At 35.7% G+C, this 20,943-nt stretch overlaps 2 protein-coding genes across 4 annotated transcripts in view; both read left to right on the top strand.

Moving 5' to 3' along the window:
• The window catches only part of CDKAL1 (CDK5 regulatory subunit associated protein 1 like 1), a 626,461-nt gene that overhangs the window by 71,802 nt on the left and 533,716 nt on the right, over nt 1-20,943 (top strand). For all 3 annotated transcript variants that reach the window (XM_036229008.1, XM_036229005.1, XM_036229004.1), the window contains exon 5: nt 17,332-17,416. In XM_036229008.1, the coding sequence (XP_036084901.1) occupies nt 17,332-17,416 (85 nt within the window). The remainder of the gene's footprint in view (nt 1-17,331; nt 17,417-20,943) is intronic.
• LOC107519983 (prothymosin alpha-like) lies at nt 3,951-5,664 on the top strand. The gene has a single exon (XM_016163272.2). The coding sequence runs from the start codon at nt 5,345-5,347 to the stop codon at nt 5,627-5,629; it is 285 nt and encodes a 94-aa protein (XP_016018758.2). The 5' UTR covers nt 3,951-5,344; the 3' UTR covers nt 5,630-5,664.

Here is a 20,943-nt window from a genome sequence, read left to right as displayed (position 1 = left end):
TGAGTAGATTCAAGTTATTCATCTTTGGCAGTAATATCTTCAAAAGTGATGCCGTTTTCCTCTCGGTGCGTCCTATCAGGTGGCACTTGACTTTAATTTGTGCCATTACTGGTGATGTTAACTTTGATCAGTTGATTAAGGTGATGTATGCTGAGATTTTCCATTGTAAAGTTATTTTTTTCTTGTGTAGTTAACATGTATCTTGTGAGACGGTTCTTTCAGGCTCTGTAAATTTTCTGTTCCTCATCAAACTCTTGTCTCTTAAACCCCTGTGCTCAGGTACCTTGTGCCTCTTAGCATGGATGCCCTCCTTACCTCTCTTGAAATTAAGCACCCTGTGGGCATGCTCTCCTAAAACTGGACAGGGCCTCCCTGCTGTGTGTATACTTCTGTCACTCCGTTTATTTTCTGACAACAGACATCAGGCAGCTGCTACCACTTGCCCCACATGGGTGACTTCTTCACCTCCCTCGGGCTTAGACACCATAGGCCAGACTGTTTTTTGGTGCACATGCCTCTCTCACTGTGCCCCAGCTCTGCCATTCTACGCTCAGCTGTCCCCACAGGGATGCCTGTCTTGCTTTGCGTGGGCTCTGAGACCCTGGGCCAGGCCGCCTGCCTCGATGAATGCTCTCACTCTGCTCAGACTCTGATGCTCTCCTTTGTGATCACCCCTACTCTCTTTACTTCTTGCACACTGATACCCCATGCTGTCACCCTCCCATGTAGATGCCTTTCTCAGTCTGTTCATGCTCTGACACCCTCTACTCCTTAGATAGGGTCTGCCACCTACCATTGCACAGCATGGCTGCTTCTCGTTCAGCCTAACTTGATGGCTTTGTACTGAAATGGTGTAGAAGGGTGGGGAGGGTAAGGACAATCCAGTCTCCTCTTAATTGTTACATTCTTATTCAGTCCCTGTTGTTTGCTGTCTCACCTCTTTCTCCGTTATAACTCTTTTCATGAGGAGTAGAGATAATTTAGAACATTCTAAAAGTAAAATTTAGTTTCTTTAGTTAAAAGTAGTTGACTATAATCTTGTGAATAAACGTACAGGCATAGTTATTTTGGGTATCATGAAAGAAATAGTCCCTGTACATGGTAATAAGGACAGCCCACTTTACAACACCTAACCTCATAGGGAAAATTGGTAGTGCAGATTGAAAGTGCTTCAGCTAAGCAGCCTTTGTCTCGCTTCCTGGTTTTCAGTTTATGTGGGTGCTTTGCAAGTCACAACATCTTTCTTTTCCTGTTTCCTCATCCATGAGGTGGGAATTGTAAATACCTACCTCATAGGGCTCTTGGGGAGCTCACGTGATATATTGTATTTGAAAATGCTTTACAAGTGATAAAATGCTATGCAAATGTGGTTATTTAGTTTTAATTTATTGCATAGTCAAATGAAAATCTGCAGGAAATTAAGTCAAGCATTTTAATTGTACTTGTGACTTCTAGGCAAATTCCTTCTGATTCATAAGGCACTGAAGAGGTCAGTATAGTTTTTGCTTTTCACTACTTTTTTAAATCCATTGTTCTGTCACCATTACTCAGTCAGGCAAACAGTCCTCTTTGAAGTCCTGCCTTTTATACCTCTGTGACATATTTTTGTCTTCTTGATGATTTTGAACCCCGGTGCACACACAGTCGTCCTCCTTACCCCAGTACCCACTGTCTGTTGTCTTTGGTGATATCAGCACCATTGACCTTCTGTGAGTTCTTTCATGCACCTCCAATTGTTTATGGCATAGTTCTGCTCGTGTACAGCATGGGATAGGTATCTTAAAGTGAAGACATCCAATACTGAAATTACATTCTTCTCTGACCTGCTCCTCCCTAGTGCCACCTCCATTTATGTTACTGGTGTCGCTCTTTGAATTAGCTTTTTAGGTTAGAAACCTTTAATCTTTCTGCTGTCATTTCCTATATCTAGTCAGTTACTAAGTTCTTTTGTTTTTGCAAAAACTTCTTTTCCACTTTAGCCTTCATTTCTCCCTAATTAACAGCCTATTTCTGGCTCTTATTACCCAATCTCTGAACTATCGAAATAGCCTTCTTCAGGCCAGTGTTAGAACGTTGGCTTGCCAGGTCCAAACCTGGGCCTCTGTTGAGTAATTGGATGAAGAAGACCCTTGAGGCCTAAGCCAGTGCTGAGGAGCCAGTAATTCCAGATGAGCCAGTCAGATGAGACAGAACATGTCTCTAGAGGCCTATAAGAACTTCCAGATGGTAGGGATCAATCTTGGGGGATAAGATCTGCCTTGTCAGGCCCAGACCTATGTTGGAAAGCCTGTGGAATCTAGGAAGACCTGATCTCTAGAACATGAGTACCAGTATCTAACTATAGCTACTGTTAACATTTTGGTACATATCCTTCTATTCTAATCTGTTTTTAATGCATAGGGTTTTTTTTTTTTTTTTTTGGTAACTTTTTAAATACTTATAACTATATAGGTAAATTGCATAATGTCTGTTAAATGAAAAAAAGCATTTTTCTATGATATTTCTGTAAGTACATTTTTTTTCTTGGTGTACCATGTTCTATAGAATGAAATGTCGCTGCTGTCTTTGTTCCTTTTAGAACAAGAAGATCCCTTGGAAAAATACCAGATTCTCTATCAGAGTTTGACTCTAGCTTCTGCTGAAAGCATTTCTCTAGTGTTAACTTTTGATTGCTGACAAGATCTAATCTCGGTTGGTCTGGATGCTTACTCATTAACATGCCTTTCTGCTGCCCTGATCTTTGCCCCTTTGTTTATTTATGCTTTTTGTTTTTTTCTCTCTTTTTTTCCTCCCCTCCCTCCCTGCCTGCCTTACACCCACAATTAAGAGCATATTCCTTTCTAAGTCCTGAGCTCTGGGAATTTAAAGATGAATATAGTCTATTGGGGGAATCATACTAAGCAGGGCTGGGGGTGGTGGTGGTGTATATTTATGAGTCTTCGCCAGGATGTCCCACAAGCTCATCTGTGAACATAGGAGAAGCAGTGCTTTACTCTTTCTGAAGAACTATGGTAGAGAAGGTTTCCTAGGGCAGGTGACATGTAACCGAGCTGAAAATGTTAAGTTGGAGTTTGCTAGGGCAGATGGGTGGAAGAGACTTTTAGGCAGAGGGTACAGAAATGAAAACTGGTGATGGTGTGGTTCAAACTTATCTTTAGTTTTGTTCTTGTTCTTGTTTTGTTTTTTAAACAGCCTTATTGAGATATTGGTTCTCATACTATACACCATTTAAAGTGTACAATCGAGTAGGTTTAGTATATTCACAGAGTTGTGCATCTGTCACCACAGTCAATTTAAAATATTTTCATGACCTCAGATAGAATTGCTACATATTTTAGCTGTTATCCCTTGGTCCTCTAGTCTTCTCAGCCCTAGGCAATCACCAATTCTGGCTCTTTGGATATTTTATTTAAGTAGAATTGTACAATATGTGTTACTTCATGACTGATTTCTTTCATTTAACATGTTTTCAAGGTCTCTTCATATTGTAACATGTATCACTACTTCATTTCTTTTTATTGCCTAATACCATTCCATTGTGTGGCTATACTACACTTTATCCATTCATTAGTTGATGGATTTTTGTTTTTTTCCTACTTTTTTAGGCTATTAGGAATAATCCTGCTATGAACAATGATGTACAGATTTTTGTGTGAACATATATTTTCATTTTTCTAGGATATATACCTGGGAGAGGAATTGCTGGATATCATATTAACTCTTTGCTTAAAAATTTGAGGAAATGCCAGACTATTTTCCAAATTAGCTATACTATTTTATATTCCCATCAGCAGTGTACAGTGTTTCCAGTTTTTCCACATCCTTACCAATGCTCATTATTACTTGAAAATTTTTTTTAGTATAGCCATTCTATATAGATGTGAAGTGGTATCTCATTGTAGTTTTGATTTGCATTTCCTGATGGCTGTTGATGTTGAGCTTCTTTTCATGTGCTTATGGGTTATTTGTATATCTTTGAAGAAATATCTATTCAGATCTCTTTTGCTCATTCTTAATTGGATTATTTGTCTTTTTATCATTGAATTGTAATAGTTCATTATATCGTCTCTAGTTTTTTGAAGCAAAATTAAGACTAGAATACATTATTTTTGACATTGTAACTAGAAAATGAATTAAGTAATTAAAATTGGAATCACCTAAAAAGAAATCAGGTTTAAATCTGAAAAGTAGATTTGGAGTTAAAGGATATCAATATTAGTTTTAAAAGGTGATAAAATTAATGCATTTCACAAGTAAAATTCTAGTTAAATGATCTTAGTTTATTAAGATAATTCTCCCTGTGTGCAGTGGTGTCAGATAATTAAATATTCACTTTTCTCTTTAGCCAGTCCCCTGCTGCTGGGTTGAATGAGTAAGGTTTTCTAATAATTCTTCTTTTCCAAATTGTCCTTTAAAGTAATATTGTTTCTTCTCTTTGTAGCTAGCTACTTATTCTTTGTCTCAAACTGATAAAGCATATTTGTAATTTTAGAAAGTTTGGTACTGCCTTATTGAGATATTATTTATGAATATCTGTCAATTAATTGAACAATTATTGGTGCCTACTAGGTATAGGGCTGATGCATTTTGTTTCTTTCCAGGGATCATATTAAAAATATCTAACATTGATGTGATACGGACACTGGGCTTAAAGTTCATTCACATTCAGTTTCCTTATTTCATTTATAGATTTTCGATGCTATTCTTCTTTATACTTCAAAGTCTAGCAAACCTATGCTTAGCGTATAGCTTCATTTTTTATTCGGATCTTTCCTCTCTTGGCAGTGTCCTATGGGTCTTTTTCTTTTGGTTACCAAATTGGCAGTTGTTTTGACCCAGTAAGTTTGATGGGTCAAATCCAGAGGTAGCTCTTATATTAGAGATAATATTCATCAGATAATCTAAACTTCCCTTCAGGGAGATACTTCTGTGTTCTAGAATTGGTCCTGGAAATGTACCATTCCCAGCAGATAACTTACATTATTGATTCGTGCTAAACAATTGAAGGTTTATATAATCTGAACAGATACCAGATGTTTAGCAAATATACTAGTGAGTCATTTCTCTTGGTGGTTAAGATTTGTGCCTTGGCTAAACAGAATGCTTTTCAGTATATCATTTTTAAAATATTTGAATAGGGAGGAAATTTTCCATGGAATACATGAATTTAAAGATACGGTTGGACCGGCTGCTCTGGAAAACCATTTTTTTATTGTCCTGGGTCTGGCTTCCTCACTGCAGCCACCTCCTCTATCCACGTGGACTCAGGCATCTTTATCACCGGATTCCCCAAACTCTAGCTTTTTAAAAAATAATCTACATTGGATCAGAGATATGCTATACCATGTTAGATGTAGCAGTGGACAGCAGCTCTGAGATGTTCACCAAGGACTGGAAGGAGAAGAAGGCAGTGGAGGAGGAGGCGGAGAGTGGAAGAGACACATCTGCTAATGAGAGCACTAACGAGGAAAATGGGGAGAAGGAGGCTGACAGTGTGGTGAAAGACGAAGAGGAAAGAGGCGATGGTGAGGAGGAAGAGGCTGAGGCAGCCTTGGGCAAATCAGCCATTGAAGATGATGAGGTTAATGACGTTGACCCCAAAAAGCAGAAGATTGATGAGGATGACTAGACAACAAAAGGGGAAAAATTAAATAATAAAGAAAAGGCCACCGTATCCCATTTACCCCACCTCCCAACTCCCATCTCAGAATCTAAACATGGTCACCTTCAAGTAGAGAGGCCTCCCTAGCTGCCCACCATGGGTGGTGCCACCCACAGATGACACATGCTCCTCCACCTCCCAACCAACACTGTATGTCAATTTGTAAGAGGAGAGGAAAAAAGAACTTCCAGGGCGCAGCTTTTTTTTTTTTTATTTTTATTTTTAAGTACTTTAAGGAGGAGAATTCATATTTTTAATTTACATTTTATATTTTTGTACATATTGTTAGGGTTAGCCATTTTTAATGATATCCAATGACCAAACTAAACTTCGGAGCATTCTATGCCCTATATCTGACTCTGCTTGTGGTGTGACCATGTTTGTTATAATCTTAAAGGAAGGGGGAAAAAAAAACCCTAAAACAAGCAAAACAACAACAAAACAATCTTATTCCCAGTTTTCCTGTAACTTTTTATTTTGTTTAGCTATATTATCAGTAGTTGGGATGGTTAAAAAGTCCAAAGAAAAAAGTTTTTTTTTCTCTTTTTGGTCTTTGAAGTTGCTATTTATTTGTTTTTGTATGCTTGATGTATGTGTGAAACAGTGTTGTCCAATAATAAACCAGAATTTTATTTTGCTGAGTTGTTCTAAAAAAAGGATACAATTGTATTTTTAAAACTCTATTTTATGTGTAGTAAGTTCTCAATAATGATTTATTTTCTGTCTTACCAAAATATAATTTTAAATAGCTGCCAATAGTATAAATCTTATGCACGTTTTCAGTTATTCAATACATATAGATTACCTGTGACTGTTAAAATAACTCTTTTTTTCCTTTGGTTCCTTGATAGCTTTGCAAGTTGCCTTAATGGCAACCATAGGGAGGAAGGAGGCTATTGCAATGGTTTAAGTGAGACGACATGAAAACTTCTAAAGGGTGGTAGTAGTGGAGATAAAGAACAGATGTATTCACATTATTTTGGAAGTAAAAGCCTTTGAATTTGCTGTGGGAGATGGTGAGTGAAAGGAATGATTAAAGATGGCCCCCGGGTTTCTGGTTTCAGTGTTTGGGAAAGTGTGCCATTTGTGGAGATGGGGAAGACTAGGACAGGTAAGGTTTAGTCATTCGCCCTTTAGTGCTAAGATTCAGTTTCCTTATTTTCTCTGTCCTCTTTATTGCATGAAACTGCACTTCACAGTCTTACTTAACGTTTTTGGCTTTGTGGGTAGATATAGCCAAAAGGAGGCACTGATGGAAGACTGAAGAGTGGGAGTGGGGAGAAGGTAGGGTATTTTTCTTTTGCTTTTTACTTTGGGTCATGTCTCAGGAAGAGGCCATTTCATTCCTGTGGTTCAGTTCCTTTCAGACAACATCTTCTTTGTAGTTCCAGCTCCCGATGGCAGCACCCACCATTGTTCTAGTTCCTGCCAAGTGATCACAGCTTCTGAGCTCAGAATTCCACTTCTTCTGGTGGGTCTTTCTCGCCCAGTGGTCCCCAACCTTTTTGGCACCAGGGACCAGCTCTCCTATGAGAATCTAATGTCTGATGCTCTGAGGGAGCTGAGGCGGTGATGCTAGTGCTGGAGAGCAGCTGTAAATATGGCTGAAGCTTTGGCCTACTACTCACCTCCTGCTGTGTGGCCCAGTTCCTAATAGGCTACCGACTGGTACTGGTCTATGGTCTGGAGGTTAGGGGCCCCTGCTCTAGCCCGTAGGTTGGTCATGGCTTCCTGCTGTTATTCTTTGAGTTGCTTCACCATTTCCCATTTGTTGTCAACCATGGAACCATATTTTTTTCTGTTAATTTTTCTTTATTTTAATGCCTAGACAGATTTCTGTATTCCTAATGAATACAAGGGTAAAAATTTGAGAGTTCAGTTTTGGAAATGATTTGGGTCAAGTTTAATATTTCTTCAATAAATTCCAGTGGAGTTATTATTAGGTGAGTTGGACAGCGAGCTTATGTGGATGTCTGAAATGAAAGTATAAATTTGGGTGTCATCTCTCATGGTAATGGTAGTATTTGGAACCAGGAGAGAAATGGTTGGAATCATCTAGTGAATAGATGAGAAGGTTCTAAGGAGGGAGATGTTTAACATAGAGAAGTTAAGAAGGTAAGAAGAAATTAGAAGAGTAATGCTGTTGATACCATAAAGAAAGGAATGTTTAATTGCCTTGTACTACTGTCTATGGCGTTTGATATCAGTTCCCATGATGAAAGTGGTTTCATGGAAACGGTGAGTGGTTAAAGGCTTCACCAAAATGAAGTGGTGGAAGAGCAAATGAGAGGTGACAGTACATAGAACTGGCACAAAGAGATGGTTCTTTTGAGATATTTGACTATGAAAGGAGATAATAAATGTCGAGATAGTAGGAAGTTTAAGACAGCTATAGGTTTTACAATTGCTTTTTTACTTTGAAAATACTTAATTTTTGAATAGGTTCACATTTAAGTTACACAAGAGAAAGTCTTCCTCTTACTTTGTCTCCCATCATTTCTGTTCTTACTCCTTCTTCCTAGTTTCCATACATTGTTACTTGTTTCTGGTGTGCATCCAAAACTTTTTATGCAAATAAAAGCAAATGTGAATATGTACTTTAGATTTCCAGTGGTAGCATAGTGTATAGATTTTTTAGTATCATATTCTTTTCTCTGAAAGATACGTCTGGAGATCTTTATTAGAACTTAAAGGATATTTATTCTTTTTTTTTTTTGGTAAGGAGCTTTAAAAGACTCTCAATTCTTAATACACTAAAATGTCTTTAACCAGTCACCTTTTACTGTTACAAATAATGCTGTAATGAACGACCTTGCACCTGTGTAAGTATGTTTGTAGTAGGCTAAATTCTTAGAACTTCTTGATCAGGGGACATATATTTGCCCTAGTTTACATTCCCACGAGGAAATGAGGGAGAGTGTCTGCTTCCTTACAATTATGGTAGCACAGTGTATTGTCAGGCTTATGGGTTTTTGACAATATAAGGAGTGAAAAACGGTATAGTTTTTTTCCTTAGTGCAGTTTTAATTTTCATTTATTAAGAATGGGGTTAGGCATCTTTTTGTATGTTCTAGTGGCATATGTGTTTCCCTTTTTTGTGCACTCTCAGCTCACATTTTTTGCCAATTTTTTTTTTTTTTTCTTGGTTAGATTTTGGGCTTCTCATATTTGGAGTTGTGCTTACTATGGCTGAGGGCCTAAAAGCTCAGTGTGGCAGGAACATAGCATATGAGATGGAGAGATGGACCTGGTGAGCAGTGGCTTAGAGTAGAGGCATGGTGAACAGATCATGAAATGCCCTATAAAGTCCAATTGGTGTGTATATTACCTCTTAGTTTAGAAACCTATTTATAGTGTAGAAATAGACATCCTGTTAGTGATTCTTTAGATTCACTAACTTCTGAAGAAAGTATGTGTCAGGATCAACAGAGCAATTTATTTCGGAAAGAGGACAGGGGGATATTAACAATGTTCTATTATACATAGTAAGTCAAAATTCTCTCTTGCACTCTAATCTTGATTATTACCAGACCTACTTAGCTATGTAATTAATTTTCGGTAGTTATTGGTAGAGTTCTTCCAGCTATTATTTCTCATTTAAAAGAAAAAAAAATGTTCTTTTCCCTTTATACAGTGAACAGAGTTCAAACTGACCCATGGTTTCTTCATTTTATTTCTGCGAAGCACTCAGCAGGACCACAAATTGCCTCTGCTCTCTGAAGCAGAGCATTCTTATGAAATTTTCCCTAAGCTGAGATGGCAGAAAATGAAGTAGCAATTACCATTAATTCGTATGGAAAAATTTTTTAGTTTTCTGAGACCCCCAAAATAACTTATCAAATCATACTAAATAACATAAAACTGAAAATAACACTAACATATAGTAAAAGCGTTGCTACTTTCAATGCTTGGGGTTCGTGTTGCTTCTATAATCTATAATGGCTTGTTTCTGCAAAACAAACAATGAATGAATGCTATTTTTGTTTTTTGCCTCTTTTTATAAAGTGAAATCCTCTTTGAAGTTCTTTTGGTTAGTGAAAACATTTTAATATCGGTCTTTTGTAAAAGTGAAGTGGTGTAATGTGAACTTTTGAAAAGTGGGGGATACTTGTATTTTAAAAGAACAAACATATTATGTGTGTTATCTCTAAGAATAAATACTTCCCCCCAGGAATTCCGATGTTCTACTTTACTCAGAAATATACCAGTAGCCAGCACTGACTAGTGGAGGGTCAGTTTTTGCTCTGAGTATTTCCAACTGAGAACTGTAGATGCTCTTCGTCAGTCTCTCTCTTCTCTTCTCTCTTTCTCCCTCATCTTTTCTCCTACTTGTTCTTCTTGTCTTTTTCACCATCTCATCCTCCCTAGCTTCCAACCCTAGCTGGCTAAAGGGAGAATACTTTCTTGTGGATCGCCTTAATTGCTTTTTAAAAAGACTTTGAAAACCTGGTTACTCCATGATATGTTTTGCACAGTCCCTATAAAGAACAGTAAGTGAAATGTAGATGAATAATGTTAGTCTGTTGACCAGAATTTTTCATTTTCATTTAGCCTTTCATTGGTTTTAAGAAATTATTTTTCAAGATGCACTTTAAAGGTCTTTTAAAGGCTCTTATTAAAGCATATTTTAGTCCCTGAATTTTTTTGTAGGCATTCTGTGATTTGTATTAATATATAAATACACACTCTGGGTATGATTAAGTGTAATGGACACTTGTGTTGTAGTAAAAAATACGCCCCCAAATCATTTGTGAGAGTCAGCCTGTGCTTTGGAGTAATGATCCTGTACTCATCTTTAATTCTCCTTTTACTTGCATGTATCTCACTGGTTACCGAAGGTCAAGAGCTGACATGTTCAAGATCTTGGAAATTTTAGAAATAGCCAAATAGTTCTTTTTGAAGCCTAATCATCAGTCTTTTTAGAAATATTTTGAGGCAGCCTCAAGACCATGTAATACTCTGTATTTTGTTTGTAGATACCATGCGCATTAGTTTTGATTAAGAGGCAAAGAGCCACTAATGAAGCATTCTAATTTCCTTAAATTTACAGTCCCTGGAGTCAGTTTGTCTGGATTTCTAATCCTGGACCATCCTCTTGCTATGTGATTTTAGGCAAGTTACTTTTCCTTTCTAAGTCTTAGATTCCTCCACCATAAAATTGGAGCAAAAAATGAACTAACCTCAAATTTGGAGGATTAAATGAAAAAAAAAAAAAATGACATGATTGACTCATTGCTGGGCACACAATATATACTCAATAATGTTAGCTATTATTGTTATTGTTAATCAGATTTTTATTACTTTAGATTTAAAAGTAACTTATTTTGTGTATATGAAATAGTTTGGAAAGTAAATGTGTTTCGATTAAAACAAATAATAGTTTGTTTCTCTATCCTCACACTCAGAGTGGGTGGTGTGCCAATGACCATCATTTTCTTGGTTCAGTGAGTACAAAAGCTTTTAGCAGTGGGAAGAAAAGTCCCTTAGAAAATGTATATGAGGTCACTTTTCCTGATGGATCACAGCAGGAAAATAGTTCTCACCTTAAAATGAAAGAACATTATTGACTGTAAGCTCTGTGGAAAAGGACACTTAAAAAAATAATAATAAAAAAGCCTTGATTAGCTTAAATAAAAAAAAGCAACATATACGCTTTTAAAAATTCAAACAATACAGATGAATATAAATATTAATGTGTCCTTTCTCACGATTAAATTTTATAAGATTATAAAATTAATGCCCATACAATTTTAAAAAAGAAAGAAAGAATAATATAAAAGGTACATGAACACTATATTGAGGACAACTGAACCTTTGTTTTATTTCCAAGGACAAACAACTCAAATAATTTCATATATACGCTTTTAGAAATTTTTTTTGCTTAGAACATAATTTTTCTTTTAAAATCATAAATGAAATCACAAATACAAACCTACTCTTCTGCACCTTGCATTGTTTCACCTAAAGATATAACAAAGATTATTATAAATAAGCACTTACAGATTATCTTGATTTTTTAACAGCTAAATAATATTTTGTTGCAGTCTCTATTTAACCAGTTTTCTTATGATGATTATGTAGGCTTTCTAGGTCTTTTGGTTTGTCAATAATCTTCAATGAGAATTAAAAAATTTGGGTATATTTATGTATATATGTATTTTGCATTTGTGTGTATGTATGTAAATATGTGTGTGTGTGGTGCAAGTGTCCCACAACCACATGTAGGAGAAATTCTGATGCTCATTGAAATTTTTGATAAATATTCCTGTGTTTCATTCCAAAGAGTTTCATCAGTGTAGGCTACTATCAGCAGAGGAAGAGATTGCCAATTTCCCCATTCATTTGCTAGCATTAGGTAGTATACTTTTTAATATTTTCTAATTTGATGTAAGGCTATAGGATCTTATTTCATTTTGCATTTCAAAAATTCAATAAGATCAATGTATATCAGGATAAATTCCTAATAAATCAAGATTTAAATATAAAACCATCTGTGTATTAGAAGAAAACACGGGTGAATTCCTTAGTAATCTAGGAGTAGAGAAAACTAATTATGATTCATAATCCAGAAACAATAAGAGGTTGATAAATTTTATATTTGAAATAAAGTATGAGGAAACTATAAAAAAATGAAGTGATAAACTGAGAAAAAATATTGTGACTTTTGTTATAGATAAATAATTAATATCCTCTCTATATAGATGGTATATTTATGTGTGTTAATAAGTTAAAACTTGAGTTGAAAATGACTAGATAGAAAAGTGGGCAAAAAATATGAACAGATAAAAAAATAAAAACCCTGCAAATGGTTTTGCTTAAATCATTCATAATAAGAGAAATGCACATTAAAACCTCACACGGCATTCTGTTTCTTACCAGATTAGCAAACATACAGAGGTTTGATAGCACACTGTGTGGGCAGTGCTGTGGATAAACAGGCAATCTCATGCACTGCTCATGGGACTACAAAGTGACACACCCCATATAGAGGGGATTTGATAGTATATAATGGAATTACATATAAATTTATCCTTTGACCCAACAATCCCACTCTTTTGGACTTGTCTCCAAAGATAATCTGGGAAGAAATAACAAAATGATATATGCACAAGGCTATTTATTACAGCACTATGGTGTGATAATGGAAGACTATAAATTATCAGATCTTGACGTCTAGATTTCATCTAGCTGGCCTAAAGTTTATAGGCTTCCAAACCTGTCTTGATATCCCAGATCAGGTATTGGCAATATTTGGCTTAACTACAGATGATTTTCAGCTCCATATTGGGGGTTAACAGTGCTATGAGCCAAATCTCAAAGTATTGGCTTTTTTTTGGGGGAGGGGGGTCCTCTCCAAGTCTGTGCCTATAAGTGTGGTGCCTTCTTACTGCCTTTCCCTTCCTTGGTCCATTCTTGTCTATCTTCCTAGTCCTTTTCCCTAAGGGTTCTTCTGTAGTTTTGCTTCTTCCTCTCAGGTACTGGAGAACTGGACGTGAATGCTTTAAGTAAGGCATTTAATAACCAAATCATCTACTAGTGGTAGTGTATTTGAACACTTACTTTGCTGTGGGTGATGAGGTTCTGGAAAGGCAGATCTTCTGGTATTTGATTTCTGTAGATGGTGCCACTCCAAGGTAGACATGCTAAGCTAATTTATTTCTTGGTTCGGATGCATTTCACTCCGTGTCCTGCCTCCCATGTCAATGTTTGAAGTTAGGATATATCTTAAAATTGATAAGAACATGAATGTAATGTTTCACTCTTCCTGAAGAGCTGTTACAAAGTTGATAGTGTTTTTTTATAGTAGATGGCATCTTAGAACCCAGGAAGTCTGTTCATAAGGGGACAAAACACGTGTAATCAGCATTTTTTATTGGAAAATAGCCGTAGACTATTTTTCTCCCATTCTCCTTTTGTAGTGTGTTTGTTTACTTTGTTAGTAAAAAAGGGCCTTTGCTGCGTGATTGTGGGTTGGCACAGAGCAAGGAAGCACTCAAAATTGAGAAAGGAAAATGAAAAAGTGTGGAGGGACATTTTATCTTTCTGTTGACAATACTAATATTTATACATATATCTTTCCTAAACTATTTTCATTTAATATATTTTTTTTACTCCTATTTCAAATACTTTCTTCTCTGCATTTCTGTGACACTATGTTCCCTAGTTTTTATACTCTTTACAGCTCTTCCTTTTCAATGCCCTTTTCTCATCTCAACTTCTCTACCAGACCTTTGAATGACCTACTGTTCTTTTACTTTTTTCTCTGTCTTTTCCCCCCATCTATAGCCTCTCCTTAGGGGAACTCATCTAGTCCTATAAATTCAGGTATCTTCTCTAGGGTTTTGATTTTCCCATTTGTGTCCTTAGCCTGAAAGACCCCCCTGAGCTTAGGTGTCATATATACAAATGGCTGATTGGTATATCTAGTTGGATATTTAATAGGGATCTCAAATATAGCATGGCTGAAAACTCCTGTTGATTCTCTAGTCCCCAGTTTCTTTCTTTCCAAACCCTTCCTATGGCAATACATGGCACCACAAAGAACTGATGCTCAGGCCAAAATCCTTTCCATGTTCTCAGGAATCCTATTGATAACCACTCGCATGACTCATATCTAATCTTTCAGTGAATTCTCTTCATTTTGTCTCCATTCACTTCTCACTCTTGCCATTGCTGTAATCTCAGTCCAGGCTACCACAGTCTTTCACTTACTTTTAAACCATTGTGTCCACTTCCAGTTGGTAAAGACAGTAGTACCCCGCACTGTCTTTAATTTTGCCCCATCTACCGTCTTGTCTTTATAGTGCTTCCAGAATGGTCTTTCTGAAGTAGAAATTAGTTCATGTTTGAAACCCAGTGGTGACATCCTGTTACACTCATAATAAAATGTAAAGTTCTTGCCAACCTAATCTGGTTCCTGCTTGCCCCTCCGACCTTTCTCTCCATATTCTCCCTATATTTAATCTCACTTCTCTCTGTTACTGGAACATGGCAAGCTTGGTCCTGTTTCATGGCCTTTATTCTTGTATCTTCTCAGAAAGCTCTTTCTTCCTATCTCTGCAGATTCTTTCCCATTATTTAAGTCCCAATTCAGATTTGAACTTCTAAGGGAAACTTATTTTGACCAGCATCCTCCCCCCTCCCCTGATTATTCTTTGTCCATTAACCACTTATATTGTTTTATTATTACTGACCAGTGCCTGAAATTGTTTCCCTGATTTTTGTTATTATCAGACTTCCTCCTTAAGACTATAAACTCCTTGAGGGTAGAAACTCTTGTGACAGCCACATCCCCGTTATCTAGAATAGAGCCTGGCACATAGTAAATTCTCATTGTGTTTAGTTGTTCAATGACTGATTTATGCTTGTAAATAGAACAGTCTTTTGACAATACTAAGTAAGATGCATTAACCAAAAACCAAGTTCAGAAATAATTGAATAAGAAACTGTTCATTGGACGAGAGACATTCTTTTTTTGAAGGGCGGTTAATAAAAAGTTAGATAATTTTTGTGAGGTTACTTGTTGATTACAGCTACTGGGTCACCAGCTTAGTATTCACTTTATTTTGAAAGTCAGTACATTTGAATATTGATAAAATTCTAGAGAAAGTAGAATGATTTGCCTTATTTATTGCTGAAGTTCTCTTTGAGAGGTCTTTAGGTTTTTGATTGATTGTTTCAAATAAATTTACAATCTCTCTTTTTATCGTTAGTTAGCAGATATCCATGACTTTTTCTTGTCTGCATAATACATTGCTCATAGTTTTGCTTCCTCTTTCAAAATTCAACATTTGTTCAGTGAATATTTAATGAGTATTAACTATGTACCAGACATTGTAATAAGTGCTTTGGATATAGCTATGAATAAGGTAAAGTCTCAGCCCTAAATATTTATTAAATAAATTGGTGACTTTCTTGAAACTTATTTTAGACTATTAGTATGACCTTCAGAGCTGTAGGACGTTGGTAGAAGTGCCATGTACGTGTGGTCTCACACATTATTTCTCTATCATCTTTCTTACTGTACTTACTAGTGCGCCATGGCTATTTGGATGTCTGTTCTTTGCCCATCACTGTGTTAGGTCCTGGACTTTCACAGAACAGCAGATAAAAATATTGTCTTCACATCTCATAAATAATGATAAAAATAGGCTGGAAAATAAAGCATTTTAATACACAATCATAAAGTACTAGAATAGTCTATGCACAATCTGCTGTGGGAATGCAGAGAAAAGGCATTTAATAAACTTCTGGGTGAAACTGAAGGATGAATAGGAGTTAGGCAGATGGATAGGCAGGTGAAGGGGTACATGAGTTGTCATTCTGTAAAGAAAATAAAGAAATTTTAAGAGCACAGATTAGCGCAAGCTTTTAAGAACTCAAAGTGGTTTGGTGTGGCTGGAGGGACAGATGAATATAGGGATAAATGGATATTGAATTTGAGGAGGTGGCTAGATCTGGATAGGCTTCGAATATCAACATGCAGTCATTGAAAGATTGTAATAGTACTATGGTCACACTGATATTAGAGGAATATCTTTCAGGTGGCATTGTGGGGAATAGTTTGGAGAGAACTTGAGGGAGTAGGTGAATACTCATCATCTCTGAGTTTGAGCGGGGAAGTGATGTGATTAGATTTATGTTTTTATAAGAGACTACTCTGGCTGTTGGGTGGGACATATACTACGTATGGGGGAGCTATGAATGGGCAAAGTGAGATGAATTAGGAAGGATCATAGTATTCAGCTAATGTATAGTAAGGAGCTTTCCTTACCTTTTTAGCTTTCAAGAATTTTTGGATCTTGCCTCTTTATAAAAAGATTTCATTACTTTTATAATAAAATGTTGGGGGAAAACGTTTTTGCCAAGTTTCTAGAAGCTTCGATGTGCTCATCCTCCCTGTCATGTAATGTTCTCACTTGAAGCTATCTTCTCAGATAGAAGTTGTAACATAGACATCTGTATGTCTTCTTAGTAATGTCTTTTGACAGCTTCTGTTCTTACTGAGATACCATTGAAGGTGCTGTAGTTGTCAATTTTGGTTTTCCTTTCATTGTGGTAATCCTCATTTAATGTCTAAATTCTAGGCAGCAAGGTAGTTGGAATAGCATCAAGCACTTTAGGCATTTATGAATTCATTTTTATAAATACGATAGGTTTAGGTGATTTGTTGCATTGCTAGTGAGTTTATTATGGTATATAACAATATTTAATCAAATTGTTGAGAGGAATAAAAGCCTCACTTTGAGGTAAATCTTTAAATTTTCAGGGAAGACATTATATTTTTAATAACTTCTCAAGCTGATAATACATGTGCTTGAAAAATATTAACATGCAGCCCCCAAAGAAGCAATTTCATATTCAGAGGTAAGATTAGACCAGTTTCACTTTAGTTTTTAGAAGTTATTAAATTCTCTCAAGTATTAAAAATCTAGGAAGTAAATGCTGATCATCTTTATATTTTAAATGAAAGGTTATACATTTTAATATTTATTTCTCATGAGTATTTCTATATTATAGCAGTTACGTACTATATTGTAATTGCCTGTTACTTGATTCTATCTGCTACATCTGTTCTGGTCTCCCCCAGCAGTTCCAGTGCCATCTGAGTAAGCACTTGGATATTTTTGATTGATACTTACTTTTTCGTATTCATTTTTTTTTAATAGAAAATGCATCAGAAGCAGATTTATGGCTCCTGAATAGTTGTACTGTAAAAAACCCTGCTGAAGACCACTTTAGAAACTCAATTAAGTAAGTAGAAGTCGATTTTTTTCTTATTCTTTGTAACCAACATAAGAGTTAATTCCAGGAAATTAGTTTTTAATACATTGCTAATATAAATATTCAGTATGAATTTAAAAAGTATGTGTTGGACTCCTCCCCACCCCCTTTAATTCCGCCCCCCCCCCCCACTTCCACCCCTGACCTATGGATGTTGCCATTTCCCCTTAAGAATTGGATATCTGGAGGAGGGGAGTCCCCTCTCACATGCTCACGGGGTGCACCCGAGGCCTGGTGCACCCGGAATATGTTCCGTGGCTCCACCTGGGGCATGAACCCAGGACCTTCTGCATGTAAAGCACATGTGCTAACCACTACACTATGGAGCCACCCCCTGTGTTGGAATTTTGAGATTATATTGTTTTGAATTTATCTGATGATGAAACTTCAATGTAGACTTTTCCAGTAGGTGATTTAAGTATTTGTGAAGTTAGCTAATAGGTGGTTTGAATATTTATTAAGTATAAGTATTAACGATGTTCTCTTCTAGGGCATCCAGTTCATACTATTTAAAACTATCCAAAAGCAGTCCTTACCTCTTTTCACTTACCTGCCCATTAGCACTGTTCTGGATGCTAGTAATGCCTGGCTATCAAGACAAGTACAAGTTTGTTGAGGGAAATGAGCATCTTAACTTCGTTCTTGGTTCTTAACTTTGTTCCCTCAAGTTAAAGTGAAACAAGTATTTTTTTTCCCACTTGTGCTTTGAATCTTACCCCACCCACCTTCTTAGAAACCTCATTCTATAAGTTATTTTCTCATTGTCTTATATTTTCAACCTTTCCGAACCATTGGTGCCTTTTTATCGGTATTTAAACATGCTCAGGTCTCATCAGCCCCCTGGACCCATTGTACCCCTTTTAGCTATTGTCCTGTTTTTTTTTTTTTCTTGTCTTCCGAGCCACACTTAAAATTCTTCATTTCCTAACTTTACTCTCAGACTCATTCCCCTCTCTCCGCAAATGGCTATATTGTGAAATATATATACATATACACATACATATATACATATACACACACATATATGCGTATGTGTATATATATGTTATGTGTATGTGTATATATATATGTTATTCATGGAATCTATACAGCTTAAATAATAATAATAAACTTAACAGTTATATGGCTACTGCAGAGCATAAGAAATACGACGTTGTCAAGACCTTAGAAATCCTCATGTGGCCATCTTTCAGTCATATCCCTAAAAAGTACTTTTTATTCCTGACTTCTGTGGATCATTCCCTTTTATTAGTAATTTATCACCTATTAAGTGTGTCTCTCAATAATATGTTGTTTAATTTTGCCCTGTTTTGGATTTACTTATTGGACTTCGCTGTTTGCATTCTGAAATTTGCTTCTTTTCCTCAGCATTGTGGATGTAAAATAACTCTGGACTTTTGTTGCTTGAGTTTGCCACAGCTTATCCATTTTATTTTTGATAGAGTTTTCCCCAGTGTTTTGTTTGCATGAACACTGCTGCTATAAATTTTTTAACATGTTTTCTAGTGCACGTGTGCAAGAGTTATTTTAGGATATATACCTAGGAGTTGAATTATTGGGTCACAGATATGTGCATATTCAAACTTTAGTAGGTAATGCCAAACCCTCTCCCCAAATGCAGTACCAGTGTTTATTCTCACCAGTAAAGGATGCATATAGTTGTTTCAGTTCTTGCTGATACTTAATGTGGTCAGACTTATAAATTTTGCCAGTCTGGTGGTGGAGATAGTATCTGATGTGGTTTTAATTTGCATTTTCATGATCACTAATGATGTCCAAGATCAATTTATGTTTATTGTCCATTTGGATTTTCATTTTTTTCCTGAAATAGCTTTTAAAATATTTTATTTCCATTGTCTTTTTATTATTTATGGGACTACATTATATGTTTTCTAGTCACTGATTCTTACTTTACACATGTCGCAAATATCATCAACTGTGGCTTATATTTTCACTTTCTTTAGTGGTATCTTATGATGAAGATTAATTCTGGTTTAAAATTTGTTGGTCTTTTCCTTTGGGTCTCTGCTCTTACTGTTTGAGAAACCTTTCCTTACCCTGAAGTTATTAAGATATTCTCCATTATTTTCTTCTAGAAGTGTGACAATTTTTATTTCTTGCATTTAGGTTTGTAATCCATCGAGTTGATTCTTTTTTTTTTTTTTTCTTTTTAGTATGGTACCAGGAAGAGGGTCCCACTTTAAGTTTTTTAAAAATTATTTTTTTCCATATAGACACCAAATGTTCTAGTATCTTTTATTGTTTCATTTTTGTTTTTAAAAACCAGCTGTTTTTCCTTTTATCTATATATTATCCACTCTCATATGTTGTGTCTATAGATGCTCGGGTCTGTTTCTGGCTCTCTAGTTATACTGATCCATTTATTATGGCACTTATTCTATACAGTCATAATTAGTATAGATTTATATTTGGGAATGCTAGCACCTTTTCTTTTTTAAGACTTTCTTTGCCCTTCCATATAGATTTAATATTAGGTTTTAAGTTCAAGAAGGAATATCATTGACTTTGATTTGAATATTGTGATTACCTTGAGTCTCTTGATGACTTTGAGAGAATTGCTATCTTTACATTTTGAGTTTTCCAGTCCATGAATAAAATATTTAATTCTTCCTTGACTTTCTAAGGGTTTATAATTTCTTCATGTAGCTCCTGTGCACCTTTTAGATTTTTTCCCCATATAATATAGATAATGAATTGTTCCATTATCATTTATTTTTAAAAAGTCTATTTTTTATTTTTGCTTGTGCATTTTGTTGTTGTTGTTTTTTTTTTATCTTTATACTATTGTAAAAGGTAAAACAAAAAAAACTTTATTTTTAACTATGTTTACTCTCTTGGTCTCAGAGAATTAATTCTTGCAGCAGTGTTAAGGATGGTTGGGAATAAAAAAGGATATAGATCAGAAGTCCATTTAGGACAGAGTTGCAATAGTCTAAGTACTGATGGCCTTATTTCAGGTGGTAATGTACAGAGTTGGAAGGAAGGAGTTGACTTGAGAAGGAAGAATTCTTTATACTTTCAGTATTGTTGAATATGACTTCTAGATCTCTGATTAGAATGAAATAGTGAATTCCAGAAAGGGAATTTAGTTAGAAGATATGCTGTAGTTTTTGAACATGCTGTATCTGAAGTTACAGCTAAATATTGCAATAAAATAATGGATAATAGTTGATCTCTATTAGTTGTCTTCTATGTGGCAGGCGCTGTTCAAAGTGCTTTACATTAATTAGATGTTATTTAGCTTAATTTTTGCAATCTCTCAAATTGTATATTTCAATTTTTATTTCTAGTTTACAGATGAAGTAGCATCTGTTTTACAGATGAAGTTCTCTTAAGGCTGTTCAGTTCATAAATGGTGGAGGTGGGATTTTAACCTAGACAATCTGACTAGAATGCATGTTTAACCATTTTATTACAATGCTTCCCAGATAAAGATGTCAGGTAAGCAGTTCCAGAACTGAGGCAGATATCAAAGA

This window comes from Rousettus aegyptiacus, unplaced genomic scaffold (assembly GCF_014176215.1).
Source record: "Rousettus aegyptiacus isolate mRouAeg1 unplaced genomic scaffold, mRouAeg1.p scaffold_m13_p_1, whole genome shotgun sequence".
NCBI lineage: Eukaryota > Metazoa > Chordata > Mammalia > Chiroptera > Pteropodidae > Rousettus > Rousettus aegyptiacus.
Note: the sequence above shows the minus strand (reverse complement) of the source record. Positions and strands in the feature narration are given on the sequence as shown.

Excerpts from the sequence above, each read along its gene's own strand:
- LOC107519983 (XM_016163272.2), top strand. The coding sequence starts at position 5,345 with ATGTTAGATGTAGCAGTGGACAGCAGCTCTGAGATGTTCACCAAGGAC.